This window comes from Schistocerca piceifrons, chromosome 5 (genome assembly GCF_021461385.2).
Source record: "Schistocerca piceifrons isolate TAMUIC-IGC-003096 chromosome 5, iqSchPice1.1, whole genome shotgun sequence".
NCBI lineage: Eukaryota > Metazoa > Arthropoda > Insecta > Orthoptera > Acrididae > Schistocerca > Schistocerca piceifrons.
Window position 1 is genome coordinate 176,578,651 of NC_060142.1, and position 18,750 is coordinate 176,597,400.

The window sequence follows — 18,750 nt, forward strand, 5'->3', positions numbered from 1 at the left end:
CAGGAATCCGGTAAAACATCAAATGTCCGACATCGCTGATGCTGGAAAAAGGTCCTGCAAGAATAGGACCAACGACAATGATGAAGATGTTTCGTTTTGTGGGCACTCAACTGCACGGTCATCCACGCCGGTGGAAAGTCCCAATTATTACACAGTCCAATTCTTTACACAGTCCTATCAATCCACTCTCACGAATGATGATGACGATGAAATGATGAGGACAACACAAATACCCAGTCCCCAGACAGACAAAATCTTCACCCGGCCGATTATCAAACCCGGGACCCCGTGATGCAGATGGAGCAGCGCAGTCTACTAGACCACGAGCTGCGGGCGGCCAACGACGTCTGAAGGGAATCGTTTAACGTGAGAGAAGGGCAACCCTTCTGCAAATTGCTGCAGATTTCAATGCTGGGCCATGAACAAGTATCAGCGTGCGAGCCATTCAACGAAACATCATAGAAATATGATTTCAGAGCCGAAAGCCCACTCGTGAACCCTTGATAACTGCACGACACAAAGCTTTATGCCTCGTCTGGGCCGCGCGGGGTAGCCATTTGGTTTTAGGCGCGTTGCCACGGTTCACGCGGCTTCCCCCTCCCCCCCCCCCCCCCCCCGCCACCCGTCGGAGGCTCGACTTCTCCCTCGGACATGAGTGTGTATGGGTAGGTTAGTTTAAATTAGATTAAGTAGTGCGTAAGCCTAGGGACCGATGACCTCAGCAGTTTGGTCCCATAGTCCTTACCACAAATATCTGAAAATTTGCCTCGCCTAAGCCCTTCAACACCACCTGGTCGGACGAGTCTCGTTTCAAATTGTATCGAGCGGGTGGCCATATACGGTTGTGGAGACAACTTCATGAATCCACGGACCCTGCATGTCAACAAGGAACTGTTCAGGCTGGTGGAGGCTCGGTAATGGTGGGCAGCTGGAGTGATACGCAACGATTGATACGTCTAGATAAGTCGCTCGCCATTAGTTTGGATTGATAAGGAGAAATTACAAAGCTGCCATGATGTTCTCGATCAAGGAAAAAACATGATAATGGTAGTGGAGATTCATAAATTAGTTACCTGATTCAATTATTGTTACACTGCTGTGGGTTTAATTTCGTTTTGGGTTGGGTTGTTAGGGGGAAGAGACCTAACAGCGAGGTCATCGGTCTCATCGGATTAGGGAAGGATGGGGAAGGAGGTCAGCCGTGCGCTTTCAAAGGAACCATCCCGGCATTTGCCTGGAGTGATTAAGGGTGGTCACGGAAAACCTAAATCAGGAAGGCCGGACGCGGGGTTGAACCGTCGTCCTGCTGTCCACTGCGCTACCTCACTCGGTGCCTAATTATATTTAAGCCTTCCTCGAGTGTAGTGTTTCCACTGTTTTGTCATTCCCAAGCTAGTTCTACTTACTCGACATTAGGAAAGTACCAAACTGTAGTGTGAAAACATATTTGTTAAAAGTTTATATTTAAAGTTTATCAAGGATGTTTGTGATTTCTTCTGTTAGAAAGGAGTGACTTCTTCGCTTAAAATGGAGCTCTAGTCTGACCTGTTGGCTGCTTCTGCCTGCACAGCTGCATGTACGGGAAAGTGTGGTACAGGTTTTTCAGTAGCGCAGCAATTGTATAGTGATGGACATTTACTAATCATGTTCATTCTTCATTATTTGGTGTCTTCGATGCAACATCTCCATAATACTGGGCTCGGCACCGGTAGTGACTAGTCTGTGGCTGGCGACATGCTGAGATTGTCACAGGTGGTGTAGGCAGTGACCGTTCTGACACAACGTGACTTAGCAATTTCGTGCTTCGAGACCGATCGAGGTGGCACCAAGTACACCTCTTGCTCTATGAAGCTGGTAGGAAGTGCGCAGTCTCCATATCTATTCCAGCAATTTCCTAGATCTGCTGGAGAGAAGCAATTTCACCCAGTTGGTGGCCACTGCTCGTTGGATACTGTTCAGACCCCGGACCCACAACTTTGGGTAGCCTAGACGCTGACACTGCTCGACGAGGCTGGTGTCACTTAGCCGTAGATTCTAGCAATGACTGTTATGGAGACTGCACCAGGTTAATGCACGATACCGAAAGACTGACGTATCGGCTGAGCAAGGAGCCTTAAGCCTCGATGTCCAGTGGGGCCGTACTCGTACGACTAACAGGTTGACCGTATGGTGGTGCGACTACAGTTCACTGATAGAGCTGTCCACTCAAGCCGGGTAACATTATACACACGGCCGACAATCAGTGAGCCACGAGGCAACTAAACTGAAAATTTAAATAAAGAGACCATTCCTAGAACGATTGATAGGACAGTTTGAGGCTGAGAGTCAAAACAAGAACTCAAGCAATTCTTCCAATACATAAAAAATCGGAAACGTTGATTTCAGAACCCAACTTTTTCCATTAGAGATAAGAATGACAACTTGATAAATGACAAGGAAAGAATTGTAGAAAGATGGAAAGAACACTTCTCAGAACTGTTGAATCGCCCAGAGCAAAATGGGATATTACCTGCAAACACTATGGAGGAAAGGAAAGATGAAGAAGAATTGGAAGTTAGTGAAGAAGATGTGGAAATCGCAATCTAAGCACTCAGAAACAACAAAGACCCCATGGGAGGACGGAATAGCATCAGAATTAATCGAGGAGGGAGGTGAGAGCTTACACTTCGAGATATATAGACTGATCCAGTTGATGTGGGAGTGGGAGTAGGACACACAGAATGGAAATTGGCTATAATATGCCCAATATACAAGAAGGGAAGCAAAATGGAATGCGGTAACTATAGAGGAATCAGCTTGTTGAATGTAACGTATAAGGTGCTGTCCATCATTATCCTCAGAAAATAGCAACCATTCATAGAGAACAACATACAGGAGTACCAAGCTGGCTTTCGACCATGGATCACATTTTCACACTAAGACAGTAGTTTGAAAAACATTGGGAAACTGATAAAGATATCTACAGCCTCATACAATGTAGGCTTTCACGGCCGGCGTTGTCTTCAGTTGAAACTTCCGGGTTGAGAGGCCGTGGTCGATGTATAAAATTTCCACCTGACGTTTCGTCTCCATCAGCGGGAGACATCTTCTGAGGTCGTCCGGCTACTGCCACTGAGGCTCCAGGTACTCTCGCATTTATAGAGCAGGCAGCAGTATGTTTCTGCAGAGCCACATCAGAAACATTCAAGACTGACAGGTCTCAGACAAGGGAATGCTCTCTCATGTGTTCTGTTCAATGTCATCTTAGAGAAAGTAATAAAAGAGTGTAGGCAACAGGAGGGGGCTGGAGTAGAGATGGACGGTAACTCCAATTGTCTCGCATATGCAGATGACGTAGTACTATTAAGTGAATCAAAACAAGAATTGAAATAAATGTACCAGAAAATGAACAATTATGCACAGAAGTTAGGGCTCGAAGTGAATCGAGACAAAAAACAGTTAGGGCTCGAAGTGAATCGAGACCAAAACAGAGTTCCTGCAATTGGGAAGAAGACAAGTTCTGGTAGAATTTCTTGAGATAGGTGGCAAAAAGTTCAAGAGAGTAGACCAGTACAGATACTTGGGATCTTGGTTCACCACGGACAACAACATAAAAATGGACATCAAGGAAAGAACAGCAGTGGAAACAAAATGCATGCATTTCCTCAGAGATACGCTTGGCTCTAAATCGATCTCAGTGAACACTAAGATGAAAATCTACAACACAGTGATGTGCCCAGCAGTAATGTATGGTTCAGGAACATGGAGCGTGACTAAGCGAGAAAGGAAAAATCTATTAATATTTGAAAGAAGAGTAATGAGGAAGATAAAGGGAACAGTTTTAGATAACGGAGAATGGAGGAGGAGGAAAAACGAGGAAATCTACCTTCTGATGCGACAACCAGCTACCCTATAGAAGATAAAGAGCGAAAGAATTCAATGAAAGGGCCATGTAGCCCGTATGCCAGATGGAAGACAGGCGAAGATGGCACTAGCGGGAAAACCAAACATCAAACGCCCCATTGGACGACCAAGTCAGCGCTGAATGGATGACCTGGCGAAGGACCTAGCTGCCCTTGGAATTGAAGACACCTACAGGAACCGGGAACAAAACAGGAATGGAGGCAGTTTGTGGAAGCAGCGCGTGGTCTGCAGAGCCTGTGATCGCTGAATATCTGTCTATCATTCCTAGTGTCAAAACTTGCACCAATGCAAACTACTTTGAAGAGATGGCTTTCTAAAACACGACAAGTGATAGGATGTGCGTTTGGAAAAATGACTGCAAATTGATATTACTACAAAAGGTATTGCAGTTTGTAAGCCCGACAATGTTGACATTGCACTAAAATCTAAACACCGGTTGCACAACGTCGTAATTCACAAGTAGGGCGAAGAACCAGCAGCTGCATTCACTTGTCAGCTAACATAAGCCTAAAAAAGGTGTGCTTCTGTCGGCGAGAAACGCGGTGTCAATGCGGAGATAAATTTATGTTCCTCTTTTGCTCAGTGGGGTGCACTACTGAAAGAGGGTTGTGTACATTAAATAATACTGGTTCCACACGGTCAGCGTAAGGTTGAAGGTATGCTTCTCATTTTTTATTTTAAATACATTTCACAGAATTTTTCAACTGTTTTACTGAACGTACACTGTACATTGGGTATCACATATTCATAAAATCTGATCGCACAATAAATTGTATTTGCTACGTCGTAATTAGCGTTTCCGCTTACCTTCCACACTAGTGTTCTTTGCAGCTTTCAGTAACACTTTCCTCTCTAAGTTACGGTGGCCTTGGACATTCCACAGTGATTTGGTCTCAGCTACAAGACTTAAAAGCATCTCTACGTCCATAGTGGGCAGGTGAATGCCAAATACACCCAGACACTAGCAACAACATGCGCTCGCTTGCACCGACTACGTGCGACTAATCCTATTTCACTGGGATCTGTCCGTCAGCCAGTCAGGTACGACCGTATGCAGGCGCCTTGGTCGTGTGCAGTGCACGCGGGTCAGTCCGGCTACATGCCTTCGAATTAGTCAGCAGTGTGCGGTCATATAAAGCCGTCCAACTAGTCGGACGAATACAGTTCCACTGGAGGCTGAGCCTTGTACCCGCGGAGTGCCAGCGTTATGACATGTGGTAGGCCTCGTCACGTACTTGCCAGCGACAAAGCCTCATTGTGCTATACTACGTGGCAACATATTAAACCACCGACGGCAGAATGTCGATTTCAGGGCGCTGTGCCAGCCGTAATACAGTGGCCGGCTGAAGGACTGTATCAGTGGCTCCCCACATATCGCTTGACCGGTTGTGAAAGCTTCCTGCATTTCAGGAAGGACACCATTCGTACGCTGTGGAACATAAGATGGGGAACAATATAACTGTCACTGAAAAATCTATGCTAGATGAAATATACGATGATGATATGGGTGCAGCAATGAACTGAAATTTGATGCAGTGCCGGAATCGAACCCAGATTCCCTGCGTAACGAACAGGTGGGCTAATAGTTGGGCTACACTGGTACTTAAGCTGCCCCAGCTGCACGGATTACCGTAGTACGGCTCTCTCCCTGATACAAATTCTAATCAACGTCTCAGCCCTTTGTTATTTCCCTTCTAGAGCCGCATCTGCTCTCCAGTATTGGAATAGCACCTCAGCACTGTGCGAAGTGGGGTATGTGATATATTAATCACCAACAGTTCACGTTTCTGAGACTTTTGAGTCTCACCTTCTTCGCTGTCGTAGAGATCAATACGTCTCAGAAACATCAACTGAATATGATTAAACAAAATGTGTTATGAAACTTCCTCTCTGAGCTACGCAGCTACCGGTTGGTAGAGCAATTGCCCGCGAAAGGCAAAGGTCCCGACTTCGAGTCTCGGTCCAGCACACAGTTTTAATCTGCCAGGAAGTTGCATATCAGCGCACACTCCGCTGCAGAGTGGAAATCTCATTTTGAAAGTTTGTTATGTTGCAACCGTTTTGTAGCCTTTCGGTCACCACCAGCAATAACATCTACACCGAGATATGCTGACAATACGTTGTGAATGCGGTGCTGTTGTCATGTAGTAATGGTAATGACAGGAGTCTGAAAATACAATAAAGACTGATGTGGCCTGCTATGGATAGTCTATCGGTTCCTGTCTTTAAGACCGAAATGGTTCGTAGTGGATAGGGCGGTCGCTGTAAGGGCAGCAGGCGTCGTATCTGGCTCACACTCCAATATGTTTACCATGAAAGTAAAAACTGAACTGGAGAACAGGAAATTGTAATTTCATGATGGACATTTGAACATTTATTATAGCGGTAGACGTTTTGGAAGATAGTTAAAATTAACAACTCAACAAGAAAACTTATTTTATTAATGCCAGTAGGTAGCAAGAATGCTTTTTATTCAGTAGCCTAATAAGTTTGACGAAGATACAGTTTTGTTCGAAAATCATTATAACATTTCTGTTATGTATGTAAGAGTAAAAATCTAGCTCTGGCTAGGGTAGTTCCAGTCTTTTCTGCCATCGCTGTCAGATGCCTGTGATCCCGGTTATCCAGGATCGTAGGTTGCCCACGTTGACGTAGACGGCGCCACCAAGGTTGCAGTAGCCGCTCCCCCATGACACGATGCCCACCTGCGTGCTGCCGCTCACCAGGGCACTGCCAGAATCGCCATAGCACACGCTCTTTCCCGTCTCTCCAGCGCACAGCATGCGCGGAGTTACTTCACGTCCGACGTTCGGGAACTCACACGCGGAGCGGTCCCTGACGCTGATGTCCACTTTCTGCAGGATCAGGGGATCGTCCGTTTCCGTAAACCCCCAGCCGGCTACTGTGACAGCGAGGCCAGCTGGCGGGTCGTATCCGTCCTCTGGGAGGCTGACGACCGAAATGTTGGCGCCCAGTGGGAATGAACCGTCAATCTGCAAAATTAAACTTATGGTAGGGTGGTGGAAGGCAGTTCAATGATTACAGCATATCTAGATTTAGAGAAAGCTTTTGGTAAAACCAAATAGTACCATCGATTTCTAGCAGGAATAAAGGACAGTCAACTAGTTGTAGTAAATTGTAGTTTTTACCGGCTACTGTCTGCACGTCCACACGTAAAATTAAGGCCCTTAGAATCAGGGGCTTGTCACATCAGTAAAAACAGTCACTTAGAGTACCAGACCATGGCTACGTGACGGGCCAGCCACTGATACAGGGTTGTTGATAATTCTTCCGGGTTATATGGCCGTGGTCCATGGAATACTTCTATTCCTAACGTTTCGTCCAATACTACGTTGGACATCCTCAGAGGTATGGCTGGTCCTGATGAGTCTTGACGACTTCAGGACCAGCCATACCTCTGAGGATGTCCAACGTAGTACTGGACGAATAACCCGGAAGAATTATCAACAACAGTACCATCCGGTCGTGAAAGCCTTCATTGCACCGATACAGTCTAGTAGCCGGATATTCTATTACGGCTGACGCAGCACCCGAGAATACAACATTGCGCCGTCGGTGGTTGAATGTGTTGCTACGTGGTATAGCACAATGAGGCGTTCTCGCAGCCAAGAGCGTGATGCGCCTACCACCTGTCATAACGCATTATACACTGACTTAGTCTGTTACTCTAAGTGACAGTTCTTACTGATGTGACGAGCCCTTGATTCTACGGTCAATAATTTTTACGTGTGAACATATAGACAGTTGCCGATAAATGTCATTTGGAGACAGGATTTACTGAGTGAATTGCTAATGTAAAATTGTCTGTTCTTTTGAAGAAGACGGGCTTAGATCCCTGGAAACAATGGTCAATGTCATGTGGAAACCATCTTTTTTAGCATCTGGTTGACTGCCCATTATACCTGCTGTTCTTTAACCGTTGCTGTACTAGAGCCCCGTTCCAAATACTGTCGATTTTTTGAATGTTCGCTGCTACATATGAATCTTAAAGGGAATTAAACGTTATACTGTTCTGGTAGCTGTATTTGTTCTTGAACAGCATATGTTTCCTACCACAGTAATATGAAAACTTCATTTCTTGAAAACAGCAGTGTTTTCTGGCTGCATAACTGCTGTTTCTATTTCAGGATACTATCTAACAGTTTGTGTTGCCCTAGATGCAAGGATCTGCAAAGTCATCTTCTTTTACTGTGCAATCACTTTTGTGATCCTTTCGCTGCCACCTTCGTATTTATTCAGAAATGCATGTGTTGGGTAGTAGGTACAGGCAAGCTTAGGTTCAAATGGTTCAATTGGCTCTGAGCACTATGGGACTCAACTTCTGAGGTCATCAGTCCCCTAGAACTTAGAACTACTTAAACCTAACTAACCTAGGGACATCACACACATCCATGCCCGAGGCAGGATTCGAACCTGCGACCGCAGCGGTCTCGTGGTTCCAGGCTGTATCGCCTAGAACCGCTCGGCCACTCCGGCCGGCCAAGCTTAGGTTATACAGTAAACATGAACACAGGATACTGTTCTTTGCGTGCCCGTTATGTGTGTTTTCTGCAATACGTTGCTTCAGTAACGTATCTTTAATAGAGGTATGACTGTGTTAATGCATGCAGGTCAAGAAATACAACGACAGGGTGGCGGTGTACTGACGAGATGCCTTTCCACATCGCAGCTGATGACGCCTCAGGCAGAGGTTGACATAGGAATCGGTCGTACTTGGTTGGTTCGTATACGACCAAAACTAGGATGAATAATGCATTCACAGTATATAATATGTAATGATTATGTCTCTGTAGTAAGACGATAGCTGAGGAAACCAGGGTAATAAGGTCGAGGTGGAACAGTAGTTGGCATGCAGCAGTGGTTTGAACATAGGACCCGCATTCGGGAGGATGACGGTTCAAACCCGCGTCCCGCCATCCAGATTTACGTTTTCCGTGATTTACCTAAACTGCACCAGGGAAATACCGGCATAGTTCCTTTGAAAGGGCACGGCCGATTTCTTTCCCCATCCTTGACACAATCCGTGCTTGTGATCCGTCTCTAATAACCTAGATATTGATGGGACGTTAAACTCAATCTTCCTTCCTTCCTTCCATCCAGTATAATGAGAAGCCTTGGAGGATAAAATCTTTCAACCTGATCACTTAAAAATGTTTGCTACCGGAGAAGCATTGTTCTTCTACTTGTGAATAACTTTTTTAGATAATTTCTTTAACGAAGCTCTTTCTTCGTAGAAAAGACGGTTATGAACTTGATATTGGTTACCTTTTTGTGCTGTTGTTACTGAGGATTCTGGATGATCAGCTTAAAGGTACTTAACGTTTTTGGGCAGATGCCGTAACAAGAACTGCGGAATTTATCACAATCACTGTTAATAAATGACAGCAGTACCAACTGTGTGGTTTTATCCTCGACAGGGAAAGGCGGTTTTCGACGCGTTTTGCTCCATTTCTTTTCCTTGCTGCATATTTGAAACACGATATATTGGTATACATTACTTACACAGATGCGGAGAAATGTACAGCAGGTGTAACTGTAAGAGCAACAATTTGTTGAACAGAAAATGCAAAGGACTGGTTATGGCCGTATTGTCGCTATACTGAGTTTCAGTTAATTCCGGTTAAGTACGAGGAAACTACACTGAGATACCATTTGTTTTGTAGCGGTTTAAAAACTGTACTTCTTTCATTGTTTTAGGTGTGGCTTGTCTGTTTGGTGCAGTAGAACCTAAAGTTGCTGCCTAATTTTTGTCAACGTTTGGCGCGTTTTAATTGCTTCATTGTTGTCCGTCCAAGTGAAAATGGCATCTTATCAGGAGGTTGCAAAATCCGCTTTGGTACGCAGAATTTAATTTTATTGTTTGGTAAAAAAGGAAGTTTGGCTCCGTTTATAAGGAAGTATCGCCACATGGCATTAGGAAAAAGGAATTTCATAGACAGTTTACGGTCACTGGTGCTATACTGAAGCGGCACGCAGGCAGTCGGCGAGTCTCTGAAGAACAAGCTGAGAATTTTCAGGAAGCATTCCATAGAAGTTCACGTATAATAATTCCTTAGGTTTCATGGGAGCTTCAAATGTAACGTTCCACTATTCATAGGATCCTGAAAAAGTGATTCCGTCTGTACAAGGGGCAGAGTTTGCAGATCGTAAAGCACGATGACAAGTAATGGCGATATGCATTTGCATGTAAGATGTTTCTCCGAATCAGCCGGTATTCTGGTTTCTTGTCCAGTATTACGTTTTCCATGTCTTTGAATCTGCTTTAAGGATGACGTTAGCATTTGGGGGTTACATAATCCACACAGTATCAGGGAAAAACTGAAAGGTAATCCGAAAGTGAGTATTTCGTGTGGGTTCATGTGCGTTAAGACAGTTGGATAGTTCTACTTTGGAGAGGAGACTGTCGCAGAAATGACGTACCTAGACCAGTTACAGTCGTCTGCTTTTCCCTAATTGCAAGACGTGTTACAGAAACCTCTGGTTCGAACAAGATGGAGCTCCACTACACTCGTCGTTTGATATTCGGAAAAATCTGTATCGAACATTTCTAGGACACTGGACTGGGCGTCACTGACCAATAAATTGGCCTCCACGTTCTCCTGACATCACACCGATCGATTTATAACGCTGGGCCTGCGTGAAGGACAAGATGGTCCCCTCTGCAGTCTTCAAACCGTCCGTGTTCGGAGTGTGGAAGCCGTTGGTAACATCCCTCTGCACAGGTTGCAGAAGACCTGTATGGAAACCGAATTCAGGCTAGAGCCTCACGCCACAGCAGGGGCTCACTTCGAAGAGTTTTCCTTTGATGTAACATATGTTTAAGAGTTTAACCTGACATGTAACTTATTTTTGAGAAGGAAACAAATTTATTTCTTTGCATTTCGTGTTAGTAGCAAATTGAAAGTGGGCCATTTCGGTGTGAACTACGTAGATTCTTGTATATCATTTTAACAGAAGGACTGATTCAGCATATAGAAAATTCCAAACAACCTTCGGTGAAATGAGAAGCGAGCGTCGTGACATTAAGAGCGGAATGGAAATCTCATTGGTAAACACAGAGGAGAAAGCGGATGGGTGACAAAAGTACGTTGAAGACATATATGAGGAGGAGTAGTCGGATGGCGTGAGAGAAGAGGAATCTGCATTTGACACTGAAGAGACAGGGATCTAGTATTAAAGTCTGGATATAAATAGCTACAGAAGACTTGAAATCAATTGAGTTAGAACAGGCAGATAATGTTTCATTGGATTCTCTGTAATCTGAAAGGAAAGTGCCAAAAATTCGATGTAGTTGATATGTGAGATGTAAGAGGTAGACGAGATATCATCAGACTTACCGATAACTACTATCCACACAATTCCGAAGGTAACAAGAGTGGATAAGTGCAACAAATTTTGCAGATTTATTTAAACAGCTCATGCATCTCAGTTTCTGACGAGACAAACACACAGAAAGAAAATTAAAGGTAGGTATTACTCCAAGAAAAGTAAAGGCACCAGAGAGGCAGTCTCGAAATTTCGCTTGATAACGGAACCAACCCCCCCTCCCCTCCTCCCCAATGAACCATGGACCTTGCCGTTAGTGGGGAGGTTTGCGTGCCTCAGCGATACAGATAGCCGTACCGTAGGTGCAACCGCAACGGTGGGCTGTGTGTTGAGAGGACAAACAAACGTGTGGTTTCTGAAGAGGGGCAGTAGTCTTTTCAGTAGTTGCAGGGGCAACAGTCTGGATGATTGTCTGATCTGGCCTAACACTAACCAAAATGGTCTTGTAGTGGTGGTACTGCGAACGGCTGAAAGCAAGGGGACACTACAGCCGTAATTTTTCCCGAGGGCATGCAGCTTTACTGTATAGATAAATGATGATGGCGTCCTTTTGGGAACAGTATTCCGGAGGTAAAATAGTCCCCCATTCGGATCACCGCGCGGGGATTACTCAAGAGGATGTCGTTATCAGGAGAAAGAAAACTGGCGTTCTACGGATCGGAGCGTGGAATGTCAGATCCATTAATCGGGCAGGTAGATTAGAAAATTTAAAAAGGGAAATGGATAGGTTAAAGATAGATATTGTGTAAATTGGTGAATTTCGATGGAAGGAGGAACAAGACTTTTGGTTAGGTGAATACAGGGTTATAAATACAAAATATAATAGGGGTAATGCAGGAGTAGTTTTAATAATGAATAAAAAAATAGGAGTGAGAGTAAGGTACTACAAACAGCATAGTGAACGCATTATTGTCGCCAAGATAGACACGAAGCCCACGCCTACCACAGTAGTACAACTTTATATGCCAACTAGCAGATGACGAATAAATTGAGGAAATGTGAGATGAGATAAAAGAAATTATTCAGAAAGTGAAAGAAGACGATAACGTAATAGTCATGGGTGACTGGAATTCGATAGTAGGGAAAGGGAGAGATAGAAACGTAGTAGATGAATATGGATTGGGAGTAAGAAATGAAAGAGTAAGCTGCCTGGTAGAATTTTGCACAGAACATAACTTAATCATAGCTAACACTTGGTTCAAGAATCATGAAAGGTTGTATAATGGAAGAAGCCTGGAGATACTAGAAGGTATCAGATAGAATATATAATGGTAAGACAGAGATTTAGGAACCAGGTTTTAAATTGTAAGACATTTCCAGGGGCAGATGCGGACTCTGAGCACAATCTATGGGTTACGAACTGGAGATTAAAACTGAAAAAACTGCAAAAAAGTGGGAATTTAAGGAGATGGGACCTGGATAAACTGACTAAACCAGAGGTTGTACAGAGGTTCAGGGAGAGCATAAGAGACCAACTGACAGGAATGGGGGAAGGAAATACAGTAGTAGAAGAATGGGTAGCTTTGTGGGATGAAGTAGTGAAGGCAGCAGGGGGTCAAGTAGGTAAAAAGACGAGGGATAGTACAAATCCTTGGGTAACAGAAGAAATATTGAATTTAATTGATGTAAGGAGAAAATATAAAAGTGCAGTAAATGAAGCAGGCAAATAGGAATACAAACGTCTCAAAAATGAGATCGACAGGAAGAGCAAAATGGCTAACCAGGGATGGCTGGAAGACAAATGTAAGGATGTAGAGGCCTATCTCACTAGGGGTACGATAGATACTGCCTACAGGAAAATTAAAGCGACGTATGGAGAAAAGAGAACCACTTGTATGAGCTCAGATGGAAACCCAGTTCTAAGCAAAGAAGAGAAAGCAGAAAGTTGGAAGGAGTATATAGAGGGTCTATAAAAGGGCGATGTGCCTGAGGACAATATTATGGAAATGGAAGAGGATGTAGATGGAGATGAAATGGGAGATATGATGCTGCGTGAAGAGTTTGATAGAGCACTGAAAGACTTGAGTCCAAACAAGGCCCTGGAAGTAGACAACATACCGTTAGAACTACTGACAGCCTTGGGAGAGCCAGTTCTGACAAAACTCTACCATCTGGTGAGCAAGGTGTATGAGACAGGCGAAATATCTTCAGACTTCGATAAGAATATAATAATTCCAATCCCAACGAAAGCAAGCGTTGACACATGAAAAAATTACCGAACTATCAGTTACCTGTCACGGTTGCAAAATACTGACACGAATTCTTTACAGACGAATGGAAAAACTAGTAGAAGCCGACCTCGGGTAAGATCATTTTGGATTCCGTAGAAATATTGGAACACTTGATGCAATACTGACTCCACGACTTATCATAGAAAATAGATTAAGGAAAGGCAACCTACATTTCTAGAATTTGTAGACTTAGAGAAAGCTTTTGACAATGTTGAATGGAATACTCGCTTTCAAATTATGAAGGTGGCAGGGGCAAAACACAGGGAGCGAAAGGCTATTTACAATTTGTACAGAAACCAGAAGGCAGTTATAAGAGTCGAGGGACATGAAAGGGAAGCAGTGGTTGGGAAGGGAGTGAGACAGGGTTGTAGCTTGCCCCCGATGTTATTCAATCTCTATATTGAGCAAGCAGTAAAGGGAATAAAAGAAAAATTCGGAGTAGGTATTAAAATCCATGGAGAAGAAATAAAAACGTTGAGCTTTACTAATGACATGAAGGACTCGGTAGAGCAGTTGAACGGAACGGACAGTGTCTTGAAAGGAGGATATAAGATGAACACCAACAAAAGCGAAATGAGGATAATGGAATGTAGTCGAACTAAGTCGGGTGATGCTGATGGAATTAGATCTGGAAGTGAGACACTTAAAGTAGTAGGTTTGCTATATGGGGAGCAAAATAACGGATGTTGGTCGAAATAGAGATGAGATAAATGTAGACTGGCAATGACAAGGAAAGCGTTCCTGAAGAAGAGAAATATGTTAAGATCGAGTCTAGATTTAAGTGTCAGGAAGTCTTTTCTGATAGTATTTGGATGGAGTTTAACCATGTATTGAAGTGAAACAGTTTGGACAAGAAGAGATTAGAAGCTTTCGAAATGTGTTGCTACAGAAGAATGTTGAAGATTAGATGGATAGATCACATAACTAATGAGGAGGTATTGAATGGAATTGGGTAGAAGAGGAGTTTGTGGCACAACTTGATTAGAAGAAGGGATCGGTTGGTAGAACATGCCTAGAGGCATCAAGGGGTCATCAATTTAGTAGTGGAGGTCAGTAGGTACTGGGAGATGAAGAAGCTCGCACAGAATAGAATAGCATGGAGAGCTGCATCAAACCAGTCTCAGGACTGAAGACCACAACAACAACAACGGAAACAAGACTGAAGAAAACTCAAGAAACGTTCATAGGATGTGCAGACCTGGAAAGGACGTTGGAAAATGTAAAATGTTGCAGGATGTTGAAAATTCTGAGAAAAATAGGAATTTGTTGTAGGGTATGGGGGTAATACGCAATATGCTCAGGAACAAAGAGTGGACAGTAAGATTCGAAGATCAAATAACGAAGTGCTTGGATTAAAACGGCTGTGTGCAGTGCTGAAGATGAAAGTTGAAAATTATGTGGACTGGCAAGGTAAGGAACGTGGAGGTTCCTCGTGTAATCGGTGACGAAAGGAACTTATGGACAACATTGTCAAAGTGGGACAGGATGGTAGTACGTGTGTAAACCTCTTCGTTTTGTCGTTCGACACATGTAGACTTTCGCAACAGTTTTTTCGCCGTTATTAGGCGTATCTTTCCAATTATAGAAAGATGGTCCTCGATTGTGGGCCTTCTGGTTCATAGTTTTAAGACTAGGGCGCAGCAGCTTAGATGCGATTTGTGTATTAATGTACAGCTGGAAGTGTGCAGAAAATGGTTACTACTACAGTACGAAAGTGTATGTAAAATTATTTTGCATAAATATTAGAAGAGAATCTGTTTGTTTTCCCCTAACACTTCGCTATCTTTTCGAGCTGTTGAGAATTATTTCAATTTAAATAAATTTTGTTATTTATTATGAAATAACTTATTTCCTGGAGATCTTCATATGTGGATCTCAGGACACAATGCACATTTGCTAATTTCAACTTGGTCTTCGATAATAGAATGCCTAAAGAGCTCTTACTTCAGTACCCTACAGCAGTATATGAAATGTTAAGTGATAATCAGTTAGAAGTTCTTTTCAGTAACGCCAATGGGAACTATCTGATTGCGCAAGTAACGAATTCTCGTTTTTGATTGAAGTTTGTGCTGCTGATCTTGATGAAACTAACTGGTAAAGAATTAGAACTTTAAGATGTCGCGCCAGTAGCTAGGAGACAAGGACGACCTTGTACAGTGAATTCTTCAAACAGTGAATTGTAGATGATGCAGAAAAAATGAAGAAAAAGCCAAGAAGTGCTCTGTTGCAACCTGTTTCAGAAGCTACGTTTTAAAAGGTTTGCCAACTACCGAAATTTGTTGAGGCTAGGAAGGCCTGAAACTGCAGGAAACCTGGCTGCAATTCCAAGATAAGGGGGATGTACGTCTGTAGTGCAATGTACAGGGCTATTACAAATGATTGAAGCGATTTCATAAATTCACTGTAGCTCCATTCACTGACATATGGTCACGAGACACTACAGATACGTAGAAAAACTCATAAAGTTTTGTTCGGCTGAAGCCGCACTTCAGGTTTCTGCCGCCAGAACGCTCGAGAGAGCAGTGAGACAAAATGGCGACAAGAGCCGAGAAAGCGTATGTCGTGCTTGAAATGCACTCACATCAGTCAGTCATAACAGTGCAACGACACTTCAGGACGAAGTTCAACAAAGATCCACCAACTGCTAACTCCATTCGGCGATGGTATGCGCAGTTAAAGCTTCTGGATGCCTCTGTAAGGGGAAATCAACGGGTCGGCCTGGAGTGAGCGAAGAAACGGTCGAACGCGTGCCGGAAAGTTTAACGCGTAGCCCGCGGAAGTCGACGAATAGAGCAAGCAGGGAGCTAAACGTACCATAGCCGACGGTTTGGAAAATCTTACGGAAAAGGCTAAAGCAGAAGCCTTACCGTTTACAATTGCTACAAGCCCTGACACCCGATGACAAAGTCAAACGCTTTGAATTTTCGGCACGGTTGCAACAGCTCATGGAAGACGATGCGTTCAGTGCGAAACTTGTTTTCAGTAATGAAGCAACATTTTTTCTTAATGGTGAAGTGAACAGACACAATGTGCGAATCTGGGCGGTAGAGAATCCTCACGCATTCGTGCAGCAAATTCGCAATTCACCAAAAGTTAACGTGTTTTGTGCAATCTCACGGTTTAAAGTTTACGGCCCCTTTTTCTTCTGCGAAAAAAACGTTACAGGACACGTGTATCTGGACATGCTGGAAAATTGGCTCATGCCACAACTGGAGACCGACAGCGCCGACTTCATCTTTCAACAGGATGGTGCTCCACCGCACCATCATGATGTTCGGCATTTCTTAAACAGGAGATAGGAAAACCGATGGATCGGTCGTGGTGGAGATCATGATCAGCAACTCATGTCATGGCCTCCACGCTCTCCCGACTTAGCCCCACGCGATTTCTTTCTGTGGGGTTATGTGAAACATTCAGTGTTTAAACCTCCTCTACCAAGAAACGTGCCAGAACTGCGAGCTCGCATCAGCGATGCTTTCGAACTCATTGATGGGGACATGCTGTGCCGAGTGTGGGAGGAATTTGATTATCGGCTGCCAAATCACTAAAGGGGCACATATCGAACATTTGTGAATGCCTAAAAAAACTTTTTGAGTTTTTGTATGTGTGTGCAAAGCATTGTGAAAATATCTCAAATAATAAAGTTATTGTAGAGCTGTGAAATCGCTTCAATCATTTGTAATAACCCTGTATTTATGTTTTGTGGAAAATAATTCTTCTCAAACTCATAAAAATAATGTACTGTAATGATCTATTTACTAGTAAAAGCACATTTTTCCTTGCGTTTGTGAAACAGTTTTAAGTACCAATAAAAATATTTTTTTTCAAACCACATACTACACAAATGTTAATAACATTAATATTGCTATTTTGTATGTGCATACGCATATACAGTTTACTTTATCCATATTTGTAAAATGTTTGGACTGAAGAAAGGGGAAAGAAAATACAAAGCAAAACCTTAATTTATGCTGTTTTGGATATTAAAAAAAAATATTTTACTTGCATTTGTGTCATGTTTGTATATTGGTTTGCTGTAGGACATGAAGGAAAATTTCCTGCTAATATATTTTATCTCATGCATGGAAGGGTTTAGACATCAGGGAATAATGTCCTTGGTACTAGAGGCAGGAGTAAATGGTAAAGGATTGGATTGGATTGTTTGGGGGAGGAGATCAGACAGCGAGGTCATCGGTCTCATCGGATTAGGGAAGGACGGGGAAGGAAGCCGGCCGTGCCATTTCAAAGGAACCATCCTGGCATTTGCCTGGAGCGATTTAGGGAAATCACGGAAAACCTAAATCACGATGGCCGGACGCGGGATTGAACCGTCGTCCTACCGAATGCGACGGTGAAGGTGAAGACAGAAACTGGACGTGGGAAGCAAGGGTTGCTCTGAGGCGAAGACGTTGGGTCAGCAGAGGAATTCGTGGTGGATCGGTTCAAAAACGTCTGAAGCGTGAAGACTAAAAAAAGAAAGTCTAAACGAACACTCACCCGCATGACCGCGATGTCGTAGTCACCAGAGCTGCTGTCGTGTTGTTCGTGTTCGTAGACCTCGGCAACGTCCAACACTGTGCCGCCACTGTTACGGTTGGAGGATCCGGCGCGCACAGTGTACAGTGCCTGGTACGGCGCTCTGTAATAGCTGACGCAGTGGGCGGCCGTGAGGGCCCACTCGGTTCCGATTATGGAGGCGCCACACTGCTGGTAGCCGCCGTACAGCAGGGCCAGAGTCCACGGGTAGTCGGTGATGCTGGCTTCGGAGCCGCCGATGATGCGGCCTTGAATCCGCGACCTGATCCGCAGCGCCCGTGGCTCCACCAGCTGCAGCTGCACAGCCAGCAGCAGGCACAGCACTGCGACCTGGATGCCTGCCATAGCGGGTCTAAAGTCTCAGCGAATGTGCACTCCATATATAGCTGCCCACTCCCTACTGTTATCTCTGTCCTCCAAATTGCTCGATTATGAAGTGTCTATTTAGAGAGTGTTATCGGTCGGTGAACGGTGTCACAATTTTGCAAGACAGGAAGTGTCTCTTCATCCCAGATGATGAGCAGTTTAAGTTTCGAAAGCGTTAGAAGCATTGACGATGCATTCTCGATTACAGATTCTTGTCAGTAGAAACATGTATCTGAATCCTGTAGCAACCATTCGGGTTGTCCATATTAGACTGTGGTTGGGAACTGTGCCTGTTTATAGCGGACTGCAGAACACAGGATAGAGTGAAGACATTATATCACTGGCCGGTCTGTAATTTACGAACGGT

At 44.0% G+C, this 18,750-nt stretch overlaps 1 protein-coding gene across 1 annotated transcript; it reads right to left on the reverse strand.

Moving 5' to 3' along the window:
* Positions 1 to 6,356: 6,356 nt before the first annotated feature.
* LOC124798852 (trypsin-7-like) lies at positions 6,357 to 18,362 on the reverse strand. The gene is made up of 2 exons (XM_047262384.1): positions 17,979 to 18,362; positions 6,357 to 6,896 (listed from the first exon to the last, which is right to left on the reverse strand). The coding sequence occupies exons 1-2, from the start codon at positions 18,360 to 18,362 to the stop codon at positions 6,504 to 6,506; spliced, it is 777 nt and encodes a 258-aa protein (XP_047118340.1). The 3' UTR covers positions 6,357 to 6,503.
* Positions 18,363 to 18,750: the final 388 nt, after the last annotated feature.

What these genes read in the sequence shown, in the direction of transcription:
- LOC124798852 (XM_047262384.1), bottom strand. Translation starts at nt 18,362, where the DNA reads ATGGCAGGCATCCAGGTCGCAGTGCTGTGCCTGCTGCTGGCTGTGCAG. An exon ending in ACGACATCGCGGTCATGCGG is followed by an intron (nt 6,897 to 17,978) that starts GTGAGTGTTCGT and finishes TTAATTTTGCAG; the next exon opens with ATTGACGGTTCATTCCCACT.